The following is a 14,515-nucleotide window of genomic DNA, read 5'->3' on the forward strand; positions in this document are numbered from 1 at the left end:
AAATTGCTTCAGGCAAATGCCAGTCGTGGCGAATTTCCTTCCCCGATCTGAGCTTGGTCCCTGTCTCTAACAAACTCGGTGTCGGCAGGATGTTAAACACTAATCTTTATCTCCTCCTCCTCCTCCTCCTCCTCCTCCTCCACTTAAAACGTTAAACTCAATACAAAGTGAAATGACAAACTGTGTGGGGCTCAAAAATCTGTGACTGCACAGATCCACATTTAAAATTATATCCATCATACAGATGCAAGAATTCTCCCTCACCCTAACCAAGATTATTCATTACATTATACGCCAAAAAAATCTTATTGATGTCGATTCAACAGCTGTTTACTGCAAAATAACCTACATACTTTTTCATACATTGCTGTTTATCTGATTTCAGAGCTCAGTAAGTGAAATATGAGCAACATCTCATTGAGATACTCGATATCATTTTCTTAATACAGTATAACCCCGCTTTTATGTTCCCGGAATTACTCTTTTCCCACCATGTTCGACATTTTATACTGTTCCTGTCAAATTTCCTATGTGCACAGTGTTAATTTGCTCACGATTTTGGACCAACATATTTATAATTTTCCTGCAATTTATGCATTACGAAAAAGTTTTCATGGAGAAAAAAAATGATGTTGGCCACCCAGTAGTGTTTATAAATAGTACATGGTTAAGTTTCTCTACACCAATGGATAAGTTTCTGTACACCAGAGTGGTTATACTCAGTGGATTTGAACTGGTAAACATGTACAGTTGGAACAATTCACGCCGTATCTCCTGCCACTGCCAAGCTCTACTTGGCATTGTGGCTGGTGGAAGTAACTAGGTTCATTTGAATAAATATATTATGACCGATCACAACAACCATTTCCAAACTGTCTCTTATGCACAAACGCATTTTTGTGATTGTTGTGATCATCATGTTACCTTTATCAAATCATATTTGGTGTGTTTCGGCATTTGGCCACTTGTAATGTTAGTTGACACCACGTTCATTTTTGCGGTTGCTCAAATACTTTCTTTTTAATATAAACACAGCACTGTTTATGTAATTTTTTTTTCATGATGAGCAAAACATGTTCCGAGAATTTATTCTCGTTGTCAAGTGCAGTATTTATTTATATAATTTTTTTCTTCGATGTTACACAAACAACGTGAGGGATAATTTGCCTGTGTGTGTGTAGTTTTATACATAACCGAGGAGGCACAGTACCTGACAACTTCAGAAAGACGACTACAGGAGAGACACAGAGCAGCACAAACTACATATCGACATATTTACACTTGACAACAGGAAAAAATTGTCGAAACATGCCATTCTAAGCATGAAAAAATACATAACTAGTGCAGTATTTCAATATTTGAGTAACGAATGACAGCTGCAGGCTTTTGGAAACATAGATTATAACATATGAAATTGAGTAAAATGTTCCTATTTCCCAGACAGTTATCATTTCGTCACATCAACAATTTTTATTAGATAATAAACCTTTATTAGATAATAAACAAGTCTGTGACAAGTCTTTTGATGCCTGTTATGTACATATATCTAAAAACAAAGATGATGTGACTTACCAAACAAAAGCGCTGGCAGGTCGATCGACACACAAACAAACACAAACATACACACAAAATTTGAGCTTTCGCAACCGGCGGTTGCTTCGTCAGGAAAGAGGGAAGGAGAGGGAAAGATGAAAGGATGTGGGTTTTAATGGAGAGGGTAAGGACAAATGTCTGCTTGTGTGTGTGTGTGTGTGTGTGTGTGTGTGTACCTATCCTTTTTCCCCCTAAGGTAAGTCTTTCCACTCCCGGGATTGGAGTGACTCCTTACCCTCTCCCTTAATTCTGCACACGAAAGTATGGAAATTGGTGTGCTATCAGTAGTGCTGTTTAGCACACCTGAAGTACCAACTGGAAATTTTGTCTTGTAACTTGTTTTCCCGTATACCTTCCAGACTCCACAATTTTTATTAGTCATAAATGTTCACAGAAACAAAAATTTGGCTAATGAATAAAAGATGTAGTCTTTTGTTATAAATTCTGTTTTAACATTATTTTAAAATTGTTTCAGGAGAGAATGACAGAATTGAAGGAAAGGGACATGGAAATCAAATTAATGGCATGAAAGCAGTGGATAATTTTCTTTACACCTGTGGAATTGATGACAGTATCAAGCAGGTTGATATTGCAACTAAAACATATCTTCCAACTGATGTGAAACTTGGTTCCCAGCCACGTGGTATGGATATCAAAGGAGAGACAATTGTAGCAGGCACAGTGAAAGAGGTGTGCATATAAGAACTATTGCTTTGTATATTAGTACTGGGAATATTTTCATTATTGTAAGCCGTCACCTACTAATGTGGTTGTTGTATGTTTCAGACTGACATTTCACATACAGTATGGGAAAAAAAGTTGCAACCCCCAACCTCCCCACTCGATCGCACAGGCACACACAGACAGCACACACAGGCGGCACACACAGGCGGCACACACAGACGGCACACACAGGCGGCACACACAGGCGGCACACACACAGGCACACACAGACAGACAGACAGACACACACACACACACACACACACACACACACACACACACACACACACAAGCATATGGCTTTATCGTGTAAGAAAGATTGCTGGTAATCTCCTTAAAATGTTTTATTGTTATCACAGCATAATTTTCCTACATTCAAGGCTAATGTGTTGTGTAATGGCTGTACATTTTCAGACATTGTTCTTTATTTTTGTGATAATGATATTGGCCACCAATTTAATCTCTTTGACCAGTACATCTTGCAAAATTTGGGACGCTTATTATGTTTCTATATCATCTTTTACTTTCTTCATGTTTGTCATAGCATTCTCTGTCTTGGCTATTTACCTAGTAGTCAGTTTATGTGCGGAGAATATTCCATCTTTCGTATTGTGGACACTCTGCCGTCCATGCAGCATTCCTCGGTAGTTTCTAGCAGATTTACCACAGAGTACACAAGAATTTTAGCATTACATGAAGAAGCTACATCAAATGTGGCGCTAATTCATTGGAAGGCATGTCAAGGGGAAGGGATAGGGATAGTATTGTACGGGTGGACAGAGAGAGAGGAGAGGAGAGGAGAGGAGATGAACGCTGTCTGGTGGAGTGTGCAGGGACTAGGCTGCCAACAGGTAAAGCATCAGGAGGTTGTGGGACAGGGAGGTAGGGGAAAAAGGAGAGGAGCGGGGAAAGGCAAGTGGGTTTGTTGGCAGAGTGCTGTAAATAAATAGGGCGGGAGATGAAAATGGTGAGCAGATTATAGAAGAGATGGGGTGAAAACTGTTGGTGGAGGTCGTGGGGAGAGTATGTTATTGAAGGTTGAGGCCAAAATAACCACAGGAGCAGAGAATGTGTTGTAGGAATAACTTCAGTCTGTGCAGTTCATAAAAGAAAGTAGTGGAGGGAAGGTTGCTGATGGCACAGGTAGTGAAGCTGCCATTGATCTCAAGTGTGCGACATTCATCTGCATGGTGTGCACAGTTTGGCAGTGGCGGTGGCCGTTCATCCTGGTGGACAACTGGTTGGTTGTCATACCAATATATAAACTGTGGAACAATTTCACCAGAGCTGGTAAATGACATGGCTACTTTCAGAGGTGACATGTCCCTGGTGGGGTAGGATACACCTGTTTTTGGACGAACAGGAAGTGCTGGTTGAGTGGATTGGGCAGATTTTGCAACTGGGTCTTCCACAGGGATACAATCCTTGTGGCAAGGAGTTGAGATTCTGAATGGCGTAGGGAGCAGCTAGGAGGTTGTGGAGGCTGGGTGAGCAACGGAACACCACTTCAGGAGGGGTAGGAAGTATCTCGGGTGGGGTCCCCCTCATTTCAGTGCACGATGATGGGAGTCAAGGCCTGGAAAAGGATGTGGTTCAGTTGTTCCTGTCCAGGGCTGTGCTGGGTGCTAAAGGGAATGCTCCTTTGTGTGGCTAGTTCTTGCGGTTGGTGGCAGAATTGGGGGTGTGAGGGGAAATGACATGGGAAATCTGTTTACAGTCTATGTCTAGGAGATAGGGTCTGTCTTTGAAGGCCTTGGTGAGACCCTCAGCACACTGAGCAACGGATTTTTTGTCACAGCAGATACGCTGGTCCTGGGTAGTCAGACTATGTGAAAGGGATATTTTTGTGTGAAAGAGATGACAGCTGACATAATGCATGTACTGTTAGTGGTTGGTAGGCTTAATATGGACAGAGGTGTGTGGAGTCATCAGGGAGGAGATGGTTAACATCTAGGAAGGTGGCATGCTGGGTTGATGAGGGCCATGTGAAGCGGAGGGGAGAGAAGTTGTTGAGGTTGTGAAGGAACGAAGATAGGGTGTCTTGGCCCTGAGTCCAGACCATGGTGATATCATCAATGAACCTGGACCAGAGTGGGGGGTTTGGTGTTTTGGGAGGCTAGGAAGGTCTCCTCTACATGGCCCATAAAAAGGTTGACATAGGAGGGTGCCATGCAGGTAGTTACCCATAGCTGTGCTGCAGATTTGTTTATATACCTTCCCTTCAAAGGAAAAGTAGTTGTGGGTTAGCATAAAGTTAGTAAGGTGTGTGTGGAATGAGGTAGTGGGTTTGGAGTCTGAAGAATATGGATCCAGGAGGTAAAGGGATGGGGGATGGTGGAGATTGGATGAAGGAAGTGACAGGTGTCTTTGACGTGGAAGGCTAGATTACGGGCAGTTAGTGATAGGTGTTGGTAAGTGAGCCCCAAAATTCTTTCAGTGGGGACACAATAACCAGCCATAACAGGATGTCCAGGATTGTTGGGCTTGTGGATTTTGGTGAGCATGTAGAAGGTGGGTGTGTAGGGTGTGAAAGGGGTGAGGAGGAAAATAGATTCAGAAGAGATGTTCTGGGATGGTCCTAAGGGTTTAAGCAGGGCTTGGAGTTTGTGTTGGGCTTCCAGGTCCTTCTACCAGGTAATCACTGAGATTCCGAACAACAGTGGTGGATCTGTTGTCTGAGGTAGGATGAGTAGGTCAGGATTAATTTTGAGGTTGAGTATGGCTGTTCTTTCTTCTACTGAAAAGAACCTGGGAATGGATGGTTAGGCTAAGTTGAAGGTAAGGAATTCCTAGAAGTTGACCAGTGGGTTGTTAGGAGGAGGACCATGGTCGGATGGTGGTATGAACTGGAAGAGGCAGGGTTCAGTGTCAGAATTAGCGTGGTTTTGGTTGGAGGGATTTGCAGCAAAGAATTGCTTTCATTGCAGGGATCAAGAGAAGGAGAGTAGGTCTTTGACGGTTCGGGTGTAGGGCTAAAGGTGAGGCCTTTAGATAGGACTGAAACTTTTGTGGAACTAAGGGTTTTAGTGGAAAGGTAAACAACAGTCATACAGAAATCTTTTGTCTCTGGATTTCAATTTGGTGAAGGGTTGATTGGGAGTTTTGTGGGATGTGGCAAGTTGAAAAAGGTAGGCAGGGTTTCGCTGCTTTGAGGGGCGGGCGTGGAGGAACACTGTGGGTAAAATAGGAGTTGGATAGTGGTGCCCCTAAGTGGCAGTAAGGTGTCAGCAGGATGCATAACTTATGAAAATGGTATCTGGAATCCTCCTTCGGGTGCTGGAGAAGAAGGGATTTAATTTTGGAGACGTGATGTATGGAGTAGCGATTGCAGTATCTTGCGGGGTAAGCAGAGGTGGTTCTGGGATGCTTGTGCCATGGAGACGTGTTTTTGCAGTATCAGATTTGTGAAAGCCAGGGATTGGCAGAATCTGGTTAGGTTAGGTTAGGTTAGGTTAGGTCTAGGTGACAGGTCGTAGTGAAAGGAGGGGTGGGATCCAGAGAAAGGAATCATTACAGTTAGGCCATTTGGGTGGATTCTATGGTTTAGGCAGCATTTGAGAAACAGAATGAGAGACTGGGTTTTAGCCAGGAAAAGAGAGATTTTATGAACTGGTGCAGAAAGGTGGAGCACGGAACCATCGTGGCATGAATGGTATAAAGGAATGGGAATGATCCAGAAATCGGCAATATAGCTGTTGATGGTTGTGAGAGGAAATGAATAAGCAAAAAGACGCATAAAGATAAATAACAATACTTAGATATGCAGGAAACATGCAGTTAAGCAAAAAGACACAGATAGTAAAAATACATGGAACCACAAGAAACCACTTAAAGATGAACACAAATACGTTTAAATCATACAGAAATGTGGGTGGAAAGGAGGAGTGAGATATGGGAGTTTGGTGTGTTGTGATAAGCAAAGAGAGAGGGGGTTAGGTCAAGAATCAAAAGTTTGTGGGCACATGCAGGTGTGGAAAACAAAAGGCTGAAGAACATCAGGATGAAGGATAAATTAGGATCAATACAAATAAATGTAATGTAATTGTAACTATCAGAGGAAGTAATCTGGGGCATTTGATAACACACGAATAAACTGCATGGTCACGAAGCCTGAATTGCACGTGGATGGTTGTTGATGCAGTGAAGTTCAGAAGCAGATTCAGTTTGGAAGGTTGTGAATACAGGAAAGAAGAGAGAGAATAGTTACAGAAGAGTAATCCTGTAGAGAATAATAACAAAGGAAAAAATTGACAGAGTTGTAGCATGGATGAAAGCTGTTTGGGAAAAATTAAACAATGGAAACTCCATATAGGAATATCATCAATGTAGAAAAAGGCAGGCTACTACTTTCCATTAAAAAATACACGTCAAGTTGCAGACAGGCACAATTAAGACACTCTCATATAGCTGTTAACTACAGCCTTTGTCAGTAAGACACACTCATACACAAGCACCATTTGAATGCCCCCCCCCCCCCCCCCCCCACACACACACACACACGACTATCAACTCCAGCATTTGAGGCTGTAATGCAGCATCATGTGGGATGAAAGCAGAAATCTGGAGGGGATGAGAAAGGGATAGTAGTGTATGGGTGGCAGTATCAGGTGGTTGTGGAGCTGAGAGGTGGGGAAAAAAGGAGAGGAATGGGAAGAGATGGATGGATGCGTTGTCTCAGGGCTGCAAATAAACTGATTGATATATGCCAATGGGGAATAGATGGTAGGACAAGGGGCTGGAAATTGTTGGGAGGAGGGCATGGTGACCGTATGTTACCGTAGGTTGAGGTCAGGATAATTATGGGAGCACAGGCTGTGTTGTAAGGTTAACTCCCATCTGAGAAATTCAGAATAGGTGCTGGTGGAGGAAAGGATCCAGATGGCATGGGCAGTGAAGCAGCCATTGAAATAAAATATTTTGTGTTCAGCTGCATGCTGTGCCACATGGTTGTTTGCTTGGCTCTTGGCAACAGTTTGGCAGTGGCGGTGGGTCCTCATCCTGGTGGACAGCTGGTTGGTAGTCACACCAATATCAAAAGCTGTGCAATGATTGCAGCAGCGCTGGTAAATAAGAAGGCTACGTTCACAGGTGAGCCAGCCCCTCCTGGGGTAGGATAAATCTGTGCCAGGATTGAAATAGGAAGTGCTGGTAAGGTGGATACGCAGGTTTTGCATCTGGGACTTCCTCTGCGGTGGCAAAGACTCCCTTGCTCAGTATGCTGAGGGAATGGGGATGCACAGATGGGAGTTAACCTGGACAATATGTTCTACGCTCCCATAATTATCCCACCCTCAACCTTTGGTAACATGCTGTCCCTACACTTTTCACCCAAAATTTTCCATTCCCTCTATCACCTCCTACCTTTACAGTTCTTCCATAATAATTTGGATTTGTGGTTATTATTATTATTATTATTATTATTGTTATTGCTTAATTTTAAAGTTTTAGTTTGCAGCTGAGCTGTAATTGTGGAAGATGATTTAGTTCATTGTAGTTCCTGACCATGGCTTTGTGGACTTGTAGACTACTACTTCTCTGAATAGTGGAAATGAAGTCCCATGCTTCTTGACAGAGTGCAGGGGAACAATGTGGGAGACCCGCAACGCCGTACTATGCAGGTCCTAATGGAGGTGATAAGCCGTTGTCTTCCTCTGACCATAATGAGGATGAATGATGATAATGAAGATGACACTATTACTCCCAGTAATCTCGGGGCAGGTGAAAATCCCTGACCCTGCCGGGAATTTAACCCGGGACCCCCGTGCTCAGAAAGCGAGAACTCAACCATGAGACCACAAACTGCGGACTCTCTGAATAATGCAGTTTGAAATATAGCTAAATGTTAAATTGCTTAAGACCGTATCAAATTCTTGGAAATAAATACAGAGTACTCCTTTAGACACATTTGCAATATATTATTTCAGAAAAGTTCAGTTAACCCGTAAGTGATAGATCTTTCATACTACATGGACTTTACATGAACCCTGTAACTGGCAAAACATATAATGTCAAAGGGAGAGCCACCTGTAAAATAATACATCATATACCAGCTGTTGTGTAAGCACTGTTGGCCTTTTATTTTGGTATGACCACACCAAATTAACAGTTCGGATGAATGGGCATAGGCAGAGGTCTATACAAGCAACACACAATATCATGTTGCATAGCATGCTCTACAACTTGATAGTCATGACCTCAGTGCCTGTTTCACCACACGTGCCATCTGGCTTCTTCCCTCAGACACAAGTTTCTCAGGCCTCCACAGGTGGAACCTAGCACAACAATGTGTACTTGGTTCTTGCCATCCACTGGCCATTAATTTATGTAATTTCTTCCAGCTTAGCTTTTCTTCACAGTAACTGCTCCTTTCTTTCCTCCATTTTAATTTTCTACATCTTCCATTTTCTTACCTGTCTATTTTTCGCCCCCCCCCCCCCTCCCACCACTGCACCGTACAATGCACTTAGCTTTACACTCTTGTTAACTCGTGCATGATGTTTTAGCAGTAATCTCAGTTTTACTTGTTACCCTGTCTTCCATCTGTAAGCTCTTGGGTTTTCAAATCTCATTTGGTGCAATCCCTGACAATCTGTCTTTCCTTCTCAGCCTGTCCGGTAAGTCTCCCTGATCTGCAGTTCTAGGTGATTTTTGTAGACCTCTCCAGTCCTTTTCCTTCACCCTTCTTTCTTCTCCTTCAACTCTTAGTAATCTTTTGTCTCACCTCCCAATAAGAATTGAATCATTTTCTGCATTATACTGTACCATATCCCATTATGTATTTAAAGAATTGGATTATCATATTCTGTTCTCAGGCGAGGATACATGGATTCTAATATTCTCTGATTTCCATTCAGGTTTGTGTTGTCCAAGGAGGCAGGAAAGTATTTAGTCTGCCTGTAGATTACGAGCCATCATGTGTTTCATTAAACAGTGAACATCCAGATGTTGCTGTTGGAGGAGCACTGGACCAAAAGGTAACAAACATTTTTACTGTTTTAGTTTTATTACTTACAAAATGTTTAGAAGTAGTATAAAAGCAGAACATTATTAAGAGTTCAGTCCTGACAATGTTAAAACTGATGTAAAGCAAATATATTAATTTGTAAGGCAATAAATTAGTTACTTGTAACATCATGGCTGGGAGCATGTTTATATAAGCCCACTCTTGCCAACCGCATAACACTCAGTAGTTTACATTTGACAACATTCTTGTGAAAGCTTGTGAAATACTAAGTACACGATACGTATAGCAGCCCTAGGTGGTTTTATTCAGTTGTATTACCAAACTCTGCGTCCTCATACATTTAAATGTGGGAATGGAAAGTCCTTGATGGAATATAAATATGGATTGAGTAAAGGATAACAAATCACAATATAGTTGAGATATTCAGTCATTTATAGACAAGCCTGAGAAAGTTGTTAAGCTTGGCATCATGGTCATTAGTGCCTGAAGTAAAGTAATATACTGTTGCACTAAAATAAAATGCAATAGAGAGACATCCTTGTTTTTCCTGTTTTGTCACAACACTTTGGTCTAATTATGTATGTATATTAAGGAAAGTTTTGGCTGAATGTGAAGTAGGAGTAAAGGAGACTATTTACCAAAGACCAGAAGCACTTGTCGCCAGGTATACACAGAAGGGGGAGGGGAGAGGAACTTCCTAGCTTTTGAAATAAAATGAGAATCTCTCCCCCCCACCACACACACACACACACACACACACACACACACACACACACACACACACACACACACACACATTTAGGTGGGAAGAAGGGATGGTGGTAGATAGCTACCACCTTGGAGGGAGGCAGGTTGTTTGCTGGATAGGAATTCAAGAGAGAGGTGTGGCAGCTGCTTGGGCTAGGTATGTGATACACAGTTACCAGGGCTGGTGCAGTGCACAATGAAAGTCACCCAGGGGGCTCATGGCCCTTTCGTGAGTACGTGCGTGGCGAGCATGGAGCCCCGAGCTATTGAGGTCCTCCTTTTGTCTTGGACTGCATTTCCTTTCCCTTCCCCTCCTTTTCTGTCATTGCTCCTTCCCCTCAGCCCTCACTTGTCCCTCTTTTGGTATCCTTGTTTATGTTGGCCCCGCTACCCTCCTGGTTCTGTTGGCTTTGAGATTTGGTTTTGTTGAGTAATTACCTCATCCTTTTGGCATTCTTTTGGAGCCCCTCTGGGGTTTGACCTCCATTACTAAATTCCTATTCCATAGTGTGAACTATTTGGGGAAGAGTTCCTTACCTAGTGTCTCCGGAGTGTGCCCTCCTAGTTCCTTCCATCTTTTCCCTCACATCGTTGTCTGATGATAAGGTACATAGCCAGCACGGTAGCCAACCCGTGTGGTGGGGTCACTATGTACCCTTTTGGTTCAGCCCCCTGAAAACACAGGGATCACACTTCTGATACGTGAGCTGTGACCACCTCATATAAGCCTAGGAGAGGTTGCTTGTCGTCCTGGAGCATAACTACTCCCGGCAATGGCCATCGTGCCAGACGGCCCTTGCAGTGACTTGTTGGCACCATGGGGAGAGCCCCTGATCAGAGTGGGTGATATCAGGACGGACGCTATGCAATGAAATGAAATGAAATGAAATGCATACATATCCCCCCCCCCCCCTCCCTTCCACCATTCTTTGAATATGGTTCAAGGTGTAATTTTTCACAGGGACCCCATCCTTCAAACTGATGAGGAACTAAGAGATAATCTAGGATGCCAGGGCGTTCACTTTGTTCGGCGTGTTCAGAAGGGCCCAACCGACAAACGCCTTGATACTGTGCCTTTATCCTGGGCTTTGAAGGGAATACCCTACCTGAGAAGATCAAGATTATGGTTTATCAATGTGATGTGAAGCCGTACATCCCACGAACTATGAGATGTTTTAAGTATGTGAGTTTTTGGCATGTCTTCCCACTGTTCGCAGATCCCTCTCTGTGGTGACTGTGGACGTCTGGACGTCCACTCCATGAGGGGAGTTCCTGTGTTCCCTCTCCTGTGTGTTAATTGTCATGGCGATCATACTCCACACTCACCAGATTGCCCGGCTTATAAGAAGGAAAAGAAGATATAAGACTATATGTCCCTTGATTATGTAACCTACGCTGAGACTCGTAAGAAGTATGCGCGTCGTCATCCTGTCTCAATGACGGTTAGCTATGCTTTAGTTACATCTTCACCCCTTCCTTACCCCAGTCCTGAACCACCTGCAGCCAAAGGCACCCCTCTCAGGAACCCCCCTTCCTGGCACCTTCCAGGCCAAAGGCCTGTTGCCACACAACGATCATGAGAACCACTTTCTGTGTGCCCCCAGGTTGCCCACTCTCTTTCTGTTCCAGATCTTGCTCTGCAGTTGGCTCCTTTTTGCGGCATAGCCCTCCTCGATCTCAAACAGAAAAGAAGAAGATACATAAGTCCCTGGACAAGGAGCCCCTGGTGTCGCCAGAGGTCCCGTCCGCACCTTCACAACCTGACTCTAAGCTGCTGTTCATGGATGTTGCCCCCCTCCTTGTCGGTGACGGATGGTGACCCGGCGACATGACTGGCTTTAGCCTGTTCATGCCCCCATTTGAATCATTGTGCTATGGTTATCCCATGGAATTGTAATGGATATTACTATCATCTTCCAGAGTTGAAATCCCTTATTTCGTTTTACTCTGCAGCTTGTGCGGTTCTGCAGGAATCTCATTTTACTGATGATCACTCACTGACCCTCCGTGGGTTTTGTGCTTTTTGTCAAAATCGGGTCAGCCCCCTGAGGGCCTCTGGTGGCGTTTGTACGTTGGTTTGTACAGATGTTGATAGCACATGGATTCCTCTCCAAACTATATTGGAAGCGGTTGCTGTTAAGGTCCACCTGGACTCTGGGGTCACAGTTTGCAGTATTTATCTGCCTCCTGACAGGACTCATACGCCTGCTGCCTTAACTGTCCTCCTTCAGCAACTTCCTCCTCCCTTCCTCCTCCTCGGGGATTTTAATGCTCGTCATCCCTTGTGGGGCAGTGCATTTCCATCTAGTCAGGGTCTTCTCGTAGACCAGTTTCTTGCAGACCACAGCTTGTACCTTCTTAATGATGGCTCCCCTACCCATTTTAGTGCTGTTCATGGTACCTTTTCTGCCATTGATCTTTCTCTTTCTTCTCCCTCCCTCCTCCCTTCATTACACTGGTCGCCATACGACAACTTTTGTGATATGACCACTTCCCCTTGATTCTCTCTCCCCCTTCCCGCTCCCTGATGGACAGGTTACTTTATTGGTCTTTCCAATGTGCCGATTGGCCTCAATGTATTGCACAGGTCATTTTTTCTCCCTCTTTGTCTGGTTATGTTGATGACATCCTATGTGACGTGTCTGATGTTATTGTTTGCTCTGCTAGCCTTGCGATCCCACGCTCACCCAGACCATTTCGCCACTGGCAAGTACCGTGGTGGAGTATGGCCCTTGCCATTGCCATTTGTGATTGCCCTCGAGCTTTGCAACACCTTAAGAGGCACCCACACGCTGCCAATTGTATTACCTTTAACCTGTTAAGTGGGTAGTTTGCACGCGCGCGCTTCTTCCACAGTGGGTAATATACGCCAGCGCGCCCGTTCGTAGTGGTGCTGCGCACTGTTCTCACATTTTCCTTCGCGTTTTCATTGTTGAATTTAAATTGATATTGGGTGGAAATGAATAAAATATATTGCAGAGGTTAACAAAACTGTATTTTCACAATATTACATATTGTATTCAGTGTGAAACATTTTAAATCAAGGTGCTGCACACAAGGAAATTTCACGTTCTGCGCACCAGTATGAAGTCTCTTTGCGAAGGCTTTTTCTCATACACACCACACACCTCCTTGTTGGTCTTTTCTTCGTTGTGGGTGGCAGAAGGTCTGGAAAATGCCTGGCTGTAAGGCCTGTTGCTTTTGGTGTTCGAGATGGCCGTCCTACTGATGTCCCTTGATGTGGTGACGATAGTGTCAGCTGTTCACCAAGACTAATCAGGAAGCTCATTCTACTTTGTTTGCCACCATGCTTCTCGTACAGAATGTATGCATTGTAGCATGCAATGTCCAACAAGTGACGTAAAAGCTTCTGATAGTATTTGTTCAGCCTGCTTCTGGCCATCTGGTAGCTTCGTAACTGAGAATCGCACCTATCCATGCCGCCCCCCCCCCCCCCCCCTCCATATTTTTGTTGTAGTCAACGACAACTTGTGGCTTTTGAACGATTCCATTCTTCGAGTTTACATTTACAAATGTATTGTCATGGAAGGTGCTGACCATAACAACGTCTCTTTTGTCTTTCCATTTCATTACCATCTGCTTGCCTTTGTACCCTGTAATGCACTCCCCTTTCTACAGTTCTTTTTCTTTTTTTACGAAGTCAGGGAACCCCTTCCTGTCTTGCCGCATTGTGCCGATAACATCGGTGTTATTGCTGGTTAGTTTGTCCACCAAATCTATACTGGTGTACCAGATGTCAAGATAAATACAGTGGCCTTTCCCGAGTTGATCGTGTGCAAGCTCCAAAACAATTCAAGAGGTTATTTTTTCATCTGGATAGTGGCTACTGTAATTAGTGGCCTTCCCAGTGTAAGCAATAAAGTCCCATACATACGCGGAACTGCTTTCACAGAGTTCGTACAATTTGATGCCAAATCTGCTACACTTTGATGGAATATATTGCTTCCATCAAGCCGTCCTTTCCAGAGCAACAATGATTCGTCAACGATGATGTTCCTTTCTGGCATGTGCACTGATCTGAATTTACACAGCAGATGCTCCATAATGGGGTGAATTTTGAATAGTTTTCTGCTGATAGTGCCTAGTGGATCATATGAGGTATTATCAGCAAAATGGAGGAATTTCAATAGAAGATGAAACCGCTTTTCACTCATAACTTTCCTGAAGAAAGTTGTGTCAACTGATTCCCTCTTTGAAAAGTACATTTTGTGGTCTGGTTTGTGAAGAATTCCTTGTAGTACAAGCATTCCAATAAGTGTTTTTACCTTGACGCGTGTAGTATTCTGCCAACTGTGAACCCTGGAGTGTGCTGCTAAATTTGGATGAGAAGCTATGAAGTGTTCTGCATGTAAGTTTGTCTGTTCAGCTATCATTGTGCACAAAACACATACAACAACTCATCACTTCATTTTGTTTTAGAGGCACAACTGTACCAATATCCACTGAACAAATATTGAATACGAACTG

General features: G+C 43.6%; 1 protein-coding gene across 1 annotated transcript in view; it reads left to right on the forward strand.

The window, feature by feature from the left end:
• LOC126342883 (actin-interacting protein 1) overlaps positions 1–14,515 on the forward strand; it is a 164,921-nt gene that overhangs the window by 99,923 nt on the left and 50,483 nt on the right. The window contains exons 10-11 of the mRNA XM_050001893.1: positions 2,069–2,283; positions 9,171–9,290. Of these exons, the coding sequence (XP_049857850.1) occupies positions 2,069–2,283; positions 9,171–9,290 (335 nt within the window). The remainder of the gene's footprint in view (positions 1–2,068; positions 2,284–9,170; positions 9,291–14,515) is intronic.

The sequence above is a fragment of the Schistocerca gregaria genome, chromosome 1 (assembly GCF_023897955.1).
Source record: "Schistocerca gregaria isolate iqSchGreg1 chromosome 1, iqSchGreg1.2, whole genome shotgun sequence".
NCBI lineage: Eukaryota > Metazoa > Arthropoda > Insecta > Orthoptera > Acrididae > Schistocerca > Schistocerca gregaria.